At 63.3% G+C, this 14,597-nt stretch overlaps 1 protein-coding gene across 1 annotated transcript; it reads left to right on the plus strand.

Moving 5' to 3' along the window:
* The first annotated feature begins 134 nt into the window (after positions 1 to 134).
* On the plus strand, positions 135 to 14,514 carry UPP1 (uridine phosphorylase 1). The gene is made up of 8 exons (XM_079785880.1): positions 135 to 269; positions 5,466 to 5,530; positions 7,302 to 7,425; positions 8,592 to 8,750; positions 9,120 to 9,234; positions 9,621 to 9,830; positions 10,002 to 10,148; positions 11,340 to 14,514. Exons 2-8 carry the CDS (start codon positions 5,487 to 5,489, stop codon positions 11,507 to 11,509), a joined length of 969 nt encoding a protein of 322 aa, XP_079642006.1. The 5' UTR covers positions 135 to 269; positions 5,466 to 5,486; the 3' UTR covers positions 11,510 to 14,514.
* The last annotated feature ends 83 nt before the right edge of the window (positions 14,515 to 14,597 follow it).

Here is a 14,597-nt window from a genome sequence, read left to right on the forward strand (position 1 = left end):
GCGGGGGGGACCGGGGAGCGGCCGGCCAGTCCCACCCGCGCGCTCCGGGAGGAAACCGGCGGCGGAAAGGGCGGGGAGGCCGGGGGCGCGGCCCGGGGGCGGGGCGGGCGGCCGCGGACTCAGACCCGAATTTCCCTTTGCTCCGGGTCACCTCCCGGCTCCAGTCGGGCGCGCAGCCTCCGGCCCCGCGTGTCCCCCCAGACCCCCGGGGCCCCCGCCCCCGCGAGTGTGTGTCGCCGGCGGCGCGGCCAGTGCAGCAGCTCCGCGCGGTGAGTGGTCCTCGGCCCGGCCCCGCTCTCGGGAGCCACGGGCTTCCCGGGAGGGGCTCGGGCTCGCGTAGACCTCGGCCATTTGCTGGGAGGATGTGTGGGGCGCGGGGCGGGGAGGGGCTGCAGGAAGGAGAAAGAGGGCGCCCGGAAGGGATGCTCAGGAGGGGGGCCCGCGGGGAGGGGGGCCCGCGGGGAGGGGGGCCCGCGGGGAGGGGGTCCCGCGGGGAGGGGGTCCCGCGGGGAGGGGTCCTGCGGGGAGGGGGTCCCGCGGGGAGGGGGTCCCGCGGGGAGGGGTCCCGCGGGGAGGGGGCCCGCGGGGAGGGGGGTCCGCGGGGAGAGGGGGTCCCGCGGGGAGGGGTCCCGCGGGGAGGGGGCCCGCGGGGAGGGTGGGCTTCCTCGCGTCCACCCGCAGCGGCCTCTCCCGTGCCCTCGGCACCCGGGGCGCGGCGGGGTGTGGGTCCCCGGCCAGGTTCCACCTGTTGGAGGCGGAGTCGGCAGGTGGGCCCCCCGCAGAGTCCCCCCTCCCCCCAGCCCACGCTTTCCAAACCCGGCGGGACGGGGCTCGGGAGCCCCTAGACCCCCGCCCCCCTTCCCCGCGGGGAGTGCAGTTGCGTTTGGGACAAGGCGGTTTGGCAGACCCGAGAGTCCAATGGGCTCCAGGAGGCGCCGAGCCCGGTGACAGATGGGCACCGTTCAGTCCTGGGGCGCAGAGACTCGACGGTCCTGGGTTCTGGGACCCACACGTCCCTGTCCCTGCCCGGGAGGGAGCGGTCCGTTCACAACGCCCCTCCGCGGTGGGCGGGCCTTGGGCCCGGGACCGGCACTGGGTCCCCAGACCGCTCCTTCCTAAGTCAGGGCTTGGCCACCCTGGAGCGCGGCTCGGGCCGGCACCTCCCTGGACCACCGCCTCCCTGGCCGGAGGTCGGCGCCTCGCCAGGCCCCTGCCCCTCGGGGCGCTCCCAGAGAAACCCCGTGTGAAATGCTTCCCGCCGGCCCCGCGTTTTCTGGTGGACTCCGGCGACCTTGACCCTGGACACGCCCCACTGCCCCGTGCGGAAGTCCGCACACACCCACCCGCCGCACCCCGCCCGCCCTCCGCGGATGCGCTTTGGCTCACACACCGCGTCCTGCTGCCCAGGGCCAAAGAGACCTTAGGTTCCATGCATTGGCCTGGAGCTCAGCGGCCAGGAGATGGGCCATTTCCTCGAATGGAAACAATGCCCCGCATCCTCCCAGAGCTCCGCTCTCAGGGTCCAGGGCCCCGGCAGCCTCCAGGGATTTCCTCTCTCGGACTTCCCCTCCTTCCCTAGGCCCCATCGCGGGCTTTCACTCAGCGCGGCTCACTGGGCACAGAGTATAGTCTAGGTCCCCGTACATGTAGCGCATTTCAGTTACAACGGATACGTTAATTTTTCTTTACTGTGGTTTCTGTCCAAGTGGACTGTTTTTGTCTGTCCTGATTGTGAAGTTAATACTCATTGTAAAAAAAAATAGTAAATAACAAAGTGACACTTCCAGCTTCTTCTACTACCTAAAGGCGAACCCTCGCCCCCCCCCCCCCCCCCACAGTTGAAATATGAACTGTGTTCACTCAGAACCCTGTAAACATCGGCATACCCTGGGTGGAAAGGGGCCCCTGTACACCTGACCAGCTCTGGGGAGGCCTGCCTGGTGCCCTACAAGCTCAGCGGCCACGCAACCACAGAGGATGGCGTGAACGTATCCTAAGGAAGCGTGGGCCTCTGTACAGAACACGCTGCGGAGCTGCCCGCCTCGGAGCGTCTGCCAGGCCCTCGGGTGCTGCCGCCCGGCAGTTGTCCTGAGTCTGGCTCCGTAAACTCTAGGAGGCTCGCTCTCAGGCTGGGCATTCTCCCGTCGGCGGTCGTGAGCTACTTACACAACGTAGCGTGCCTGTCTGGGTAGAACTTTAATGGGCGATGTTACACAACAAATGTTAACTCCCTTCTTATTTATTTATTTATCTTTAAATTTATTTTTATTGCTTTCAGAGTGGAAGGGAGAGGGGGAGAGAGAGAGAGAGAAACATCAATGAAGAGAGAGTCATTGATTGGCTGCCTCCTGCACACCCCACACTGGGGATCAAGCCCGCATCCCGGGCATGTGACCTCCCTGATCCGTAATTGAACCATGACCTCCTGGTTTAACTCCCCCTTTTAAAATAAAGGGTTTATGACGCCATCGCTAGCAAAAAAGGGAGGTTACGAGTTACCCAGACATTCCAGAGTTTTGTTACATAGATGCAAGAACACAACCGGCTCAGTTAAGATCATAGTTGATTTGTGTCAGGGAAGATGCCAGCCTAGTCTGCCCACCACAGACTGCTTCTTCACTAACATTTTAACGTCAGACCGTCCTCTGTGGTTACGTTAGGTCTCTGAGGGGTAGTCAGGTGGGCATGTGGGCCCTCTGTCCACAGGGGTCAGAGCAGAACCTGGCACGTGGCGTCCTGGCCGGGAGTCCGGGACCCCCTCCTGCTGCAGGGAGAGCCCAGCCCTGCTGCGGAGGGCAGGCCTGTCTCAGGACACGGGCGATCCTGCCCGCGGCGAGAAGTCTGAGCATCGTGTACGGTGTTGGGAGAAATGTTCCCTAAAACTGCTGCAGCCAGCATTGCCCTCGGTGCCAGGGTCCAGCCTCACCCGCTGAGCAGGAGGCTGGGCCTGGGCCAAGCTGTCAGTCCTCCGGGAAGGTGTCTCTCAGGACAAAGGGCACACCCAGTGTCTCAGCCGCAGCCAGCGTGCTCTCGGAGCAGACTTTACAAAAATACGTTTTTATTGACTTCAGAGAGGCAGGGAGGGGGAGAGAGAGAGAAACATCAGTGATGAGAGAGAATCCGGGATCGGCGGCCTCCTGCACGCCCCACACTGGGGACGAGCCCACAACCCGAGCATGTGCCCTGACTGGGCACCGAACTGTGACCTCCTGGTTCATAGGTTGAGGCTCAACCACTCAGCCACGCCGTCCGGGCCAAACCCTGTCCTTTTGACTTTCTGCGGAGACTCTTGCTCGGGCATGATTGTCGAACTCTTTGGCCACTGATTCAACTTAGAATCCCTCTCCCCTCCCCAAGGTGGGGGTGGCTGAGGGTTCCAGTCCTCCCATCACTTGCTTGGTTCTGACAACCAGCTGGGTCCTCAGGTGTGGTCCTAAGGTCACTTCATCAAATAACAAAAGACACCGTTCATAGCAGCACAATTCACCATAGCTAAGATCTGGAAGCAGCCTAAGTGCCCATCAGCAGATAGTGGATTAGAAAACTGTGGTACATCTACACAATGGAATACTCAGCTGCTGTAAAAAGGAAGGATCTCCTACGTTTCCAACAGCATGGATGGACCTGGAGAGCATTATGCTAAGTGAAATAAGCCAGGCACAGAAAGATAAGTATCACATGATCTCACTCATTTGTGGAATATAATGAACAACATAAACTGATGAACAAAAACAGATCCAGAGACAGAGAAGCATCGATGAGATGCTCAAACCTCAGAGGGAAGGTAGGGGAGGGTGGGGGTAAGGGGGAGAGATCAACCAGAGGACTTGTATGCATGCATATAAGCCCAACCAATGGACACAGACACCAGGGGGGTGAGGGCATGAGTGGCGGGGGTGGTAAAGACACATATGTAATACCTTAATCAATAAGAGGGAAAAAAACCCACCATTCCCATCTCAGCACAGGACGTGGTGAGGGCTTAGGAGCTCTGCCAGGGATGGGAGGAGGACCAAGTGTGTTTGTAATCCCCGTGGGGGCTCGGGCTGCTGCCCCTTAGGACTCGCTGGCCTCCTCAGCTCCCTTCACTGGGCCCGAGGCTGGCGTCTGCAGAGAAGTGTCGTGTAGATGCCGGGGGACAAGCCCGGGGAGGAGAGGAAACCGCAGGGAAGCCTCAGCTCCAGGCCCAGACCCAGCTCCAGGCCCCCCTCAACTCCAGGCCCCCCTCAGCTCCAGGCCCCCCTCAGCTCCAGGCCCCCCTCAGCTCCAGGCCCCCCTCAACTCCAGGCCCCCCTCAGCTCCAGGCCCCCCTCAGCTCCAGGCCCCCCTCAACTCCAGGCCCCCCTCAGCTCCAGGCCCAGACCCAGCTCCAGGCCCAGACCCAGCTCCAGGCCCCCCTCAACTCCAGGCCCCCCTCAACTCCAGGCCCCCCTCAGCTCCAGGCCCCCCTCAGCTCCGGGCCCCCCTCAGCTCCGGGCCCCCCTCAGCTCCAGGCCCCCCTCAGCTCCAGGCCCAGCTGGCGGCATTTTCTCCGCTTTCAGGCCTGGCTGAGACGGCCGAGTTTAGCTGGTAATTAGTTACCCAGCCCTTCCTCCACAGGCACCTGTGGGGTGTTAGCCAGGTGGCCCCGGTTTCTGACAGGTGTCTGGGGAGATACCTGGTTGGGAACCTGCCCGGCCTGGACGGGCCTGGCTGCTCTTGGTGACTCCACTCACCCCGTTTCCTGCCTGGGCATTGGGTGGCCTGGCCTCACTCCACTTGGCTCTAAGCTCGGTGTCCCCGCCAGGCGACAGGCTGGGGGAACCTGGAGCCGCCCAGGTGCCAGGCCAGGTGCTCAGGGACCTGCCGTGTCAGCTGAGTCCCCTGCGCGCTGTGGCCCAGCTCTCCTCCCTGCGGAGACCTGTCCTAGGTCATGTTTGGTGCCCCAAAGTCTATGGGGTTGTTCCCTCCCGGGCTTGGGTGGCGCGGGGCAGAGGACCCACGCACCAGCCTCAGTCCTCCTCCTCCCGGGGCAGGTCCCTGGGAGCGGTGCTTGAGGCCGGAGGAGGCCGGAGCGTGCTGGGAGCTCAGGCAGCGGGGTCTGCTGGGTGGAGGCCGCCTGTCACTGTCTGCAGGTTACACGGCTTCACTGGCGGTCCCGTGACCTTGGACCCTACCAGGGGTCACTGTAGTTCAATCAGTTCAACAGGGGCCCCTAGACTGAGGGGCTCTGCTCTGATGCCCTCAGCAAACTGAGCCGGGCAGTGCCTCAAGTCCCCGAATGAGGCCATGAAGGCAGCCAGTCTGCAGCTGGGAGCAGAGCCCCTCAGGAGCCCCTGCCCAGCCTCCTCTCGGCCCCTCTCGTCCCTCCCAGGCTCCCCGGGGCTGGGCTCGCACCACCTCCCGTTGACTTGATCTGTGCTCAGACGCCCACAGCGTTCTTGCGGCTCAGTTGTCCGGTTCACACGGTTCCCTGTTGCCCCCAGGTTCCTGCTGTGGCTGCCGGGATGGCCCTCCCGGGAGGTGGCGCAGAGGAGCCTGAGCCCCACAGGTGAGGCCCTGGGCGGGGTTTTGGGTGGTGCTGACTCTGAGAGGGGCCTGTGCGAGCGGACGCTCAGGACGGGCTGGGGACTGAGAGGGTGGGCGCAGAGCTGGGTGGAGGCGCGGTCTGGCCCGGCCTGGGCTCTGCGAACCCCGTGTTTAGTGCTCAGCTCTGCATCCCGTGGGGTTTACTGGACACCTGGACACGCTTCTGGAACTCAGTCCCTTCTGCGGGCACAGCACCCTGAGGTCTCATCACGGACCCGGGGCACGTTAGCCACCTGCTGGCGCTAGGAGCTCAGATGCCTGGTGTGAAGCCAGAGCGTCTGCTTGGCCCTCAGGTCAGCGGGCCCTGGTTCCACAGAAGCCTGGGCTGGGTCCCTGGGGCATGGCCTCCCTGCCCCAGGAGAGCGAGACACACCCTGAACCTGGAGACCCCCGGAGCCTGGTCAGGACCGGGCGGGGGCGAGCCGACAGGTGTGGTCTGGGCATCCGTGGCGACCTGGGGTCTGTGGTGACCGAGCGGAGCCCAGAGGTCTAACACCCGCCCACGGCAGCCGGCCAGCGCGTCCCCTTTTGTAGAAAGATCTTCCTGTCTCTTTAACATTCTGTGTCCGGCTTTTCTGTGCCAGCCTTTCGAAAGGTTCAGGTGTGCGTTGATTGGGACGCCGTCGTAGGGAAATGGGAGGGGGGGCATGTGGGTGGGAGCCCAGTTGTGGACGGCTGATGCCCAAGCCAGATGGAGGCCAGGTAAGATGGTAGAGGAGACGGAGCAAGAGGAGACAGTGATGGATGAGGCAGAAGGACGGGGTACAGGGACAGGTAAGGCGGCCTGGCGCCCCTTTCTGTGAGTGAGGTCCTGTCGGAACACCCACGCTCCCGGAATAAAGGGATGGTTTACAGTGGTCTCTGTCCCAGTGTTGCCTCTGCTCCCTGTTGCGGGACGATGGCAGAGCTCAGGCGGCTTGCAGACCAAAACTACTTGGTGTCTGGCCATTTCTTCCTTCTGCTCCTGCCCTTGGTGAACGTAACATTTTAAAAATAAGGTCAAGTTTATGTGTGACGTGAACTTGAGTTGGGTAGCAACTGGCTGCACCTTTTATATGTGATTGAGCCTTTTTAAAAATTTTGTTAATCCTCACCCAAGGATATTTTTCCCATTGATTTTCAGAGAGAGTGGGAGGGAGGGGAGGAGGGAGAGAGAGACAGAGAGAGAAACATCAATGTGAGAGAGTTACACGGATTGGTTGTCTCCCACACCCACCCAGTTGGGGCCAGGGATCGAACCTGCAACCCAGGGACGTGCCCTCGACTGGGAATCACACCCACGTCCTGTGCCTGGGCTGATGCTCCACCGCTGAGCCGCACTGGCCAGGGCCTGTGATTGAGCCTTTTGACATATTGAGAGATTCATCAATGGGCCGCCTCCTGCACGCCCCCTACTGGTTATTGAGCCCACAACCCGGGCATGTGCCCTGACCGGGAATCGAACCAATTGAACCGTGACCTCCTGGTTGATGGGCTGATGCTCCACCGCTGAGCCGCACTGGTTGGGCAGACCTTTTGATCCTGGCCACTTTAGGTTCCTTGGGTTGTTTCAAATCCACTCTCCAGACCGGGCCCTGGGTGTGGGGAGGGGAAGGGAGAGGGGGGGGAAGAGGGTAGACAGGAGGCGGGGCCTGGCGTGGGGGGGCCTGTCTTTCCCCCCATGGGCCACGCGCACCTCGTCGCCGTGCGGCCACGGGACCTGGTGCCCGGCTGACCGCCCGCTCTCCTGGCAGGGACAGCGACCGCCTCCTGCAGCTCTGCAACCCCAACATCGCCGCGCTGAAGGAGGACATCCTCTACCACTTCGGCCTCAGCACCAGCTCGCACGACCTGCCGGCCATGTTCGGGGACGTGAAGGTGAGGAGCAGGGCCTGTCCTGATCGGTCTCCGCCAGCCGCCCTGTCGGTGGCCCGAGTCGACGCCCCCACAGCGGCCGCTCGCCGAGCCACAGGCTGTCGGGTTCTTGCGAATTGTCCCTTGTCGTGTGTACCAGCCCGCGGGCAGCAGAAAACGGTCCCGGGACGGCCCGTTGGCCCCGCTGCTTGCTCATCCAGGGTGTGCTGGGCCCACACGGGGTTCCTAGTGCGTCTCAGGGGCCAGGGGACACGGCATGGTCGGGGGCGGGACAGGCAGAGCGCTGCGCTGCGTGTGGTTCGTAAGTGACACGCTCACACGGCCCTGCCGGTCCCCTCACCCGCCTCAGTGGCTTTTTCCTCTTCAGAGACTTAATTCTTTGACCATTAACTCCCTTAAGCTGGCGTGCTTCCTGGCTTTCCTTGTGTAAAACAAAATGAAAAGGGAGTTCTTACATACACATGGGTGACGGCCTTCAGTTCTCTGAGTCCCGCCGGTCCCTGGCCACTTCCTGTGCCCCCACCAGCCCCGGGCGTGTCCCACGTGTTGGCCATTTGGAGCTTGGGTGGTGGTGAGAGGTAGTAGACAGAAGCCCCTTTTATTTTGTTATTTTTTTAAATTTTCATTTTTTTAAATATGTTTTTATTGATGTCAGAGAGGAAGGGAGAGGGAGAGAGAGAGAAACATCCATGGTGAGAGAGAATCACTGACCGGCTGTCTCCTGTACGCCCCCTACCGGGGATGGAGCCCACAACCCAGGCATGTGCCCTGACCGGGAATTGAACCCTGACCTCCTGGTTCATAGGTCGATGCTCAACCACTGAGCCCCGCCGGCCGGGGCCAGAAGCCCACTTTGCAGATGGGCTGTGGGGCCTGGGCCGCTCAGCGAGGAGCTGGCTCCCCAGACTGTGAGCTGCTGTCCATGTGCTGCTCAGAGGCCGGCAGGCAGGGCCCCACCCGCCCCCGGAGAAGCAGGTCTGGGCTCCCTCCGGCAGGCCGTGGCTTTGCTGAGTGAGACCCCCCCAGCCAGGCCCCCCGAATCACCAGGAGGCGCCCAGACGGTCTGCGCGCTGGGGCCAGGGAGCTGCATTTCTAGCGAGTTCCAGGAGGCGCGGGTGTCGTGGGTGGGGCGCGGGCCCTGCGCCGACGGCTCTGTCCTCTGCCCGCAGTTCGTGTGTGTCGGGGGCAGCCCCTCCCGGATGAGTGCCTTCATCAAGTACGTGGCCTCGGAGCTGGGCCTGGGCCGGCCGGGCGAGGACTACCCCAACATCTGCGTGGGGACCGACCGCTACGCCATGTTCAAAGCGGGGCCCGTGCTGTCGGTCAGCGTGAGTACCTGTCCCCGAGCGGCCGGTCCTGGGCTCTGCAGGCCCCCGTCCTCCACCCACAGGCCTGTCGGGCTGGGAGGATGGGACAGAACCGAGGAGGCACCATGGGCTGCGGCCAGCAGTCAGTGCGGGAGCCGGGAGCGGGAGGAAAGCCAGCAGGTGTGGGCGGGGCTGTGCGGGGCTGGCTGCCGCCCAGGGCGGCCACGGCTGTGTGGGTCCCGGGGGACCGCCCTGTGCCGCCTCCCGCCTCCCGAGTCGCACGGTTTTGGTTTCTGTGCTGAGGTTCGTGCTCTGTGTCTGCCGGGGGGCGGGGGGCGGGGTTCGGCAGCACACGGGCCGCGGAGCCTGACGCCCCTTCCTCCCGCCCAGCATGGCATGGGCATCCCCTCCATCGCCATCATGCTGCACGAGCTGCTCAAGCTGCTGTACCACGCCCGCTGCTCGGGCGTCACCGCCATCCGCATCGGCACGTCGGGCGGCATAGGTGAGTGGCCGGGGGCCGGGCCTTACCTGTTCTTAGAATGTTACTGGTGAGCCCGGCCGGCGTGGTTCAGTGGTTGAGTGTCGACCTATGAACCAGGAGGTCAGGGTTCAATTCTGGTCAGGGCACAGGCCCGGGTTGCAGGCTCCATCCCCAGGAGGGGGCGTGCAGGAGGCAGCTGATCCATGATTCTCTCTCATTATGGATGTTTCTACCTCCCTCTCCCGTCCTCTCTGAAATCAATGAAAACATATATTTAAGAAAAAACAGAATATTACCATTGCTTCAGCGTTTGGTGTGCCGATGGGCTGGTCTCCTGCGTGTGCTTGGCCGCGCCCTCTGCCCCCCCTCCCGCCCCCCAGCGGCGGTGACACGGCTTCTGTCCTCAGGTCTGGAGCCCGGCTCCGTGGTGATCACCCGGCAGGCGGTGGACGCCTGCTTCAAGCCCGAGTTCGAGCAGCTGGTCCTGGGGAGGCGGGTGGTCCGCGGCACCGACCTGGACGCGCGGCTGGTGCGGGAGCTGGCGCAGTGCTCCGCGGACCTGGACGAGTTCCCCACGGTCGTGGGCAACACCATGTGCACGCTGGACTTCTACGAAGGTGCGGGAGGGGGGGAGGGCCCGTCTCCGACTCACCGGCGTGTTGTCCATGTCGGGCGCCACGCCCGCTGGAGCGGCGGTGTGGGCTCCAGGGCAGGTGGGCGTGGGGTCAAAGCACCCCTGCGCCCCGGCGGAGCCCCCCCGCAGCGTGGCCCTCTCCTCGTGTCCGCAGGGCAGGGCCGTCTGGACGGGGCCCTGTGCTCCTACACGGAGCAGGACAAGCAGGAGTACCTGCGGGCGGCCCACACGGCCGGCGTCCGCAACATCGAGATGGAGTCGTCTGTCTTCGCCGCCATGTGCAGCGCCTGCGGCCTCCCAGGTAGGCGGGCACTCGGCCGCCACCCGCTCCTTCTCCCGCCCGGTCCACCCTCCCGGGTCCCCACCCCGGCGTCTGCCTCCCGCCCACCCTGCCCCTGAGGCCTGCGCTGGACGGGTGCCGCCTGTGACGGTCACGTGGCCAAGCGCAGGGTCTCAGTACCGGGGAGTCCGGGCCACCAGGTGGGCTGAGGACGGTGGCCACCGGCTCCCTCAGGTTTTCCAGGCAACAGCCACCACCAGCCCCGCGCTGGGTCCGGCTCTCAGACTGGGGTTTGCATCGGGGTGTATCCCCCCACGTTCCCGGCCACCCTGCATCGGGGTGTACCCCCCCATGTTCCCGGCCACCCTGCATCGGGGTGTATGCTCCCCATGTTCCCGGCCACCCTGTATCGGGGTGTATGCTCCCCACGTTCCCGGCCACCCTGCATCGGGGTGTACCCCCCCACGTTCCCGGCCACCCTGCATCGGGGTGTATGCTCCCCACGTTCCCGGCCACCCTGCATCGGGGTGTACCCCCCCACGTTCCCGGCCACCCTGTATCGGGGTGTATGCTCCCCACGTTCCCGGCCACCCTGCATCGGGGTGTACCCCCCCACGTTCCCGGCCACCCTGCATCGGGGTGTATGCTCCCCACGTTCCCGGCCACCCTGTATCGGGGTGTACCCCCCCATGTTCCCGGCCACCCTGCATCAGGGTGTATCCCCCCACGTTCCCGGCCACCCTGCATCGGGGTGTACCCCCCCCCACGTTCCCGGCCACCCTGCATCGGGGTGTACCCCCCCCACGTTCCCGGCCACCCTGCATCGGGGTGTACCCCCCCCCCACGTTCCCGGCCACCCTGCATCGGGGTGTACCCCCCCCACGTTCCCGGCCACCCTGCATCGGGGTGTACCCCCCCCACGTTCCCGGCCACCCTGCATCGGGGTGTATCCCCCCACGTTCCCGGCCACCCTGCAGGGCCAGCTCAGTCCGGGGATGTGCCTGGGACTCCGTGGGAAGCGAAGGCGGAGGGAGGAGGAGAGGGCGGGGCAGGTGGCGGCAGGAGGAGGCCCAGGCCCTCTGTGCTCGCCACCTGTCAGCATGCCTGTGGGTCCCCACGGTGCCTCCTGAGGGATGGCAGGGTGGCACCTCGTGTCGTAGGCTGAGCTGGAAGTCCCGCCCTTCCCGCTGACGTGACCTTTGCTCCCCGCAGCGGCCGTGGTGTGCGTCACCCTCCTCGACCGCCTGCGCGGGGACCAGATCTGCGCTCCCCACGACGTGCTGGCCGAGTACCAGCAGCGGCCGCAGCGGCTGGTCGGCCACTTCATCAAGAAGAGCCTGGCGGGGGCCGCCGTCCCTGCCTCCCGGAGACGATGCCAATGAGACCGCCGTCCACCGTCTGCGGCCGCGCGTGGTGAGAGGGAGCGGCTGCGCCCCATCCCCTCCTCCGGCTCCAGGGCGCGCTCACGCGGATCGGCCTGATTTGGGTTTTCTGTACGAACGTTCCCCTGAAAATGGAAATGTTTCTGGGGGGAAACTTCAGACTTTTAAACGCTAATGGTTGTCTGATTTCACCTTGCTAAGCAAGAAGTCTGATTCTCGGCCCGAACACTCACTTCCTGAGGTAGCTGTGCAGCCGGCGGTCGCGAGAGCCGCCAACACCCAGAGGCAGCCCCAGGAGGCCGAGGAGGGCATGCCCCCGGAGCACACGGACACGCGTGTCAGGCGGACCCCGAGTGACATGGGTTTGAGCTGCGCAGGTCCACTCAGACATGGAGTTTTTCTTTTCTAGAGGATTTTTTAAAAAACTGATTTTTAGAGAGATCGAGAGGGAGAGAGAGAAACTCCGATTTGTTGTTCCACTTACTCACGCATTCATTGGGTGCTTCCTTTTTTGAAATCCTCACCTGAGGATGTGTTTTTGTGTTTAGTTGGTTTTAGAGAGAAACATGCCTCCAGTACACTCCCTGACGGGATCGAACCTGCCACCTTGGCGTGTTGGGGTGACGCTCGAACCAGCTGAGCAGCCCGCCAGGGCCAGACGCGGGCTTTCTCTTGGCCCACAGCCCATGGCCTGTGCAGGCTACACCCACATGGTTGGGGGTGACTGGCGGCTGGGGCTGTGTGGAGGGCCGGCTGTAGTTACAGGGAGACTCTCCACCGCGCGGGAGGTGGGCGCCCCTAACCGGTGTGCATCCCATCCCACTGCCTACACACACAGCTCGCTCCTCGCACACAGCCACGTTTCCGGAAACCCGTGTGTCAGCCTAACGATGCTGCCATAGGGGTCTGCTCCACACGCCAGCCCACGGAGCTGGGTCCTTGGGCCTGTGGGTGGGAATGGTCCCCTCGGGTGAGTCAGCCGTGGCTCGTGGAATCCACAGCAGAGTGGCCACTCTGGTATTGGGTCCTGTTGTGAGCACCGGAGGAGGGGTGGTTCCTGGCTGTGCCCGAGGCCCCCTCACCCCACCCTGTCCTGCTCCCCCGCCTTGTCTGGCTCTGCTCTGTCGGTCAGCTGTGTGACGGAAGGTGGGGGTGAGGGGGCGGAGGGGGCGGCAGGGCAGTGTCAGACCCGCAGGTGTTGCTGTGTGTGTGGTCCATGCATTCTATAGAAGGCCCTTCCCTGGGGCTCAGAGTCACTCCCAGCTGAGGGTCAGGTCAGAGGGTCAGATTCACCCGCCCGGACCCTCTGAGGAGGAGCCCCGCCCTCCTCGAGCCCGGAGGCTGTGCTGTGGAGAAGCAGCGGGATCCTCGCCTCCCTGCAGTGGCTCCGTTGCACCCGGCCAGGAGGCTGACCAGGAGGACGCGCCCTGGAGGGCCGGGGCCGTCCAGAGCCCCCGGGGAGCCTGTCCCCTCTAACCCCAGCCCGAGGCGCAGGGCCCGGACTCTGTCCTCTCGGCCCCAGGCTCCTGTCCCATTCTCCCTCTGTCCCCAACTCCCAAGTGCCCCACACTCAGCTGGGTGTTGCCCGTCAGATCTCAGCCCTGCCGAGAGTGGCCCCGGAGCCGGTGTGCCGTGGACCAGGCTCGCTTCTGTGTGGGTTGTCTTGCCTGGGAGGGGTGGGGGGCTCACCTGGCCTGTGGGGGCCCCTCCCACCCTGCCCAGGCACATGTGGCCTAGGAACCTGGCCCCTTCCTGGGAGCACGCCTGGCCAGCAGAGGGGGCACAGACACTGGGCAGCTGGCAGCATTTAAGCTGAAGGAGGCTGCTCCCAGTCGGAGGGCTGGGTCTCAGGTGCGTCCTCCCAGAACCTGGAGCTAAGGCGCCCCTAAGGGACGGGGTCGGGGACCAGGGGTCCCATGGAGGACCTGAGGCTCGAAGCCCGGCCTGCACCGCCCTCTGCTGGCCACGGGTGGGACGGCATGTCACCCCACAGGTGCTGCTGCTGTGTCATGGCGGGGCGTGAGGCTGTGAGACGACCTCATGGGGCCGGACCGTGCCCAGCACAGGGAGCACCTCTGAACAAAGGAGCTTGTTCTGATGGGATAGTGACACTTCTACCCTGACAACTGGACTCGGAATTTAGTTTGGTTACTAAGGTGACTCGAGGTGACCTTGAAAACGCCCTCAAACACGTGTTACCTGGATTCCTCCCCCAGGTGGGCCCGTCCCTCAGTGCACGGCGTCCTGGCCTGGTCCCGTCTCCCTCCACCCCAGTGATGAGAGTGGCCCCTCTGAGCAGGGTCAGGTGACCGTGACTGTCTCTCGCTGCCTGGCGGGTCAGAGAGAATTGGGGACAATATTGGGTTTGTTCTGATGGAACTAGTCAGGTCGGATCTGGGAAGCTGAGTGGTGTCTCAGGCACCTTGTCCTCCGGTCCGTCCTGCAGCGAAGGCAGTGCCCAGAACGGCCCCGGCCTAATGGTTGTCTCGCACCTTGTAATTGTGGGGGCGGGGGGAGGGGGGTCCCGGGGCGAGGTGTCCAGGTGTAGGTGAAACTGGGGCAAGGTGGGAGAGTGTGATTTAGGCCTCATTGTCCAGAGGGACAGACAGGAACCCTCCTCACCTACCTGCCCACTCGGGTGTGGGTGACCTCCCTCTCAACATTCCCAGTGGACTTATGAGGGTTCCTTTAATTTTCTTAGCTCAGAGGGCACCAGACAGCATGAGATGAAACCTCGTGTTTCTATCCATTTGTTGTCTTTGGAACAAATACGCTTTTGCTACAAGTTGGAATTATGGTTTTCTATTAGAGCGAGGAGACAGACTAATTCAGATTCATGAGAAGTTATTGAAATTAGCTGGATGGAATTTCAGTGTCAGAGAAAATGAGTTATTTAAATCACCCAAGAGGTTATTTATTTTTTCAGGATTTATAAATTACAATTAAATAAGAAACATTTGGGTCATGCAAGTTCTTTCAACTCTAAAACTTCTAATTGCTTTTTGCCCCTAATTTTAATAAAGCTTTTAAACAGAGACAAAGAGGCCATTTTACCTGAAATTGCTGAATAATTTACACTTTAATTTTT

The sequence above is a fragment of the Cnephaeus nilssonii genome (assembly GCF_951640355.1).
Source record: "Cnephaeus nilssonii genome assembly, chromosome: 12".
Classification (NCBI taxonomy): domain Eukaryota; kingdom Metazoa; phylum Chordata; class Mammalia; order Chiroptera; family Vespertilionidae; genus Cnephaeus; species Cnephaeus nilssonii.

Bases quoted from the DNA above. Each gene is read 5' to 3' on its own strand.
- UPP1 (XM_079785880.1), top strand. From the start codon at position 5,487: ATGGCCCTCCCGGGAGGTGGCGCAGAGGAGCCTGAGCCCCACAG. The intron at 7,426-8,591 runs GTGAGGAGCAGG...CTCTGCCCGCAG, and splicing joins CCATGTTCGGGGACGTGAAG to TTCGTGTGTGTCGGGGGCAG. The intron at 9,831-10,001 runs GTGCGGGAGGGG...TCGTGTCCGCAG, and splicing joins CACGCTGGACTTCTACGAAG to GGCAGGGCCGTCTGGACGGG.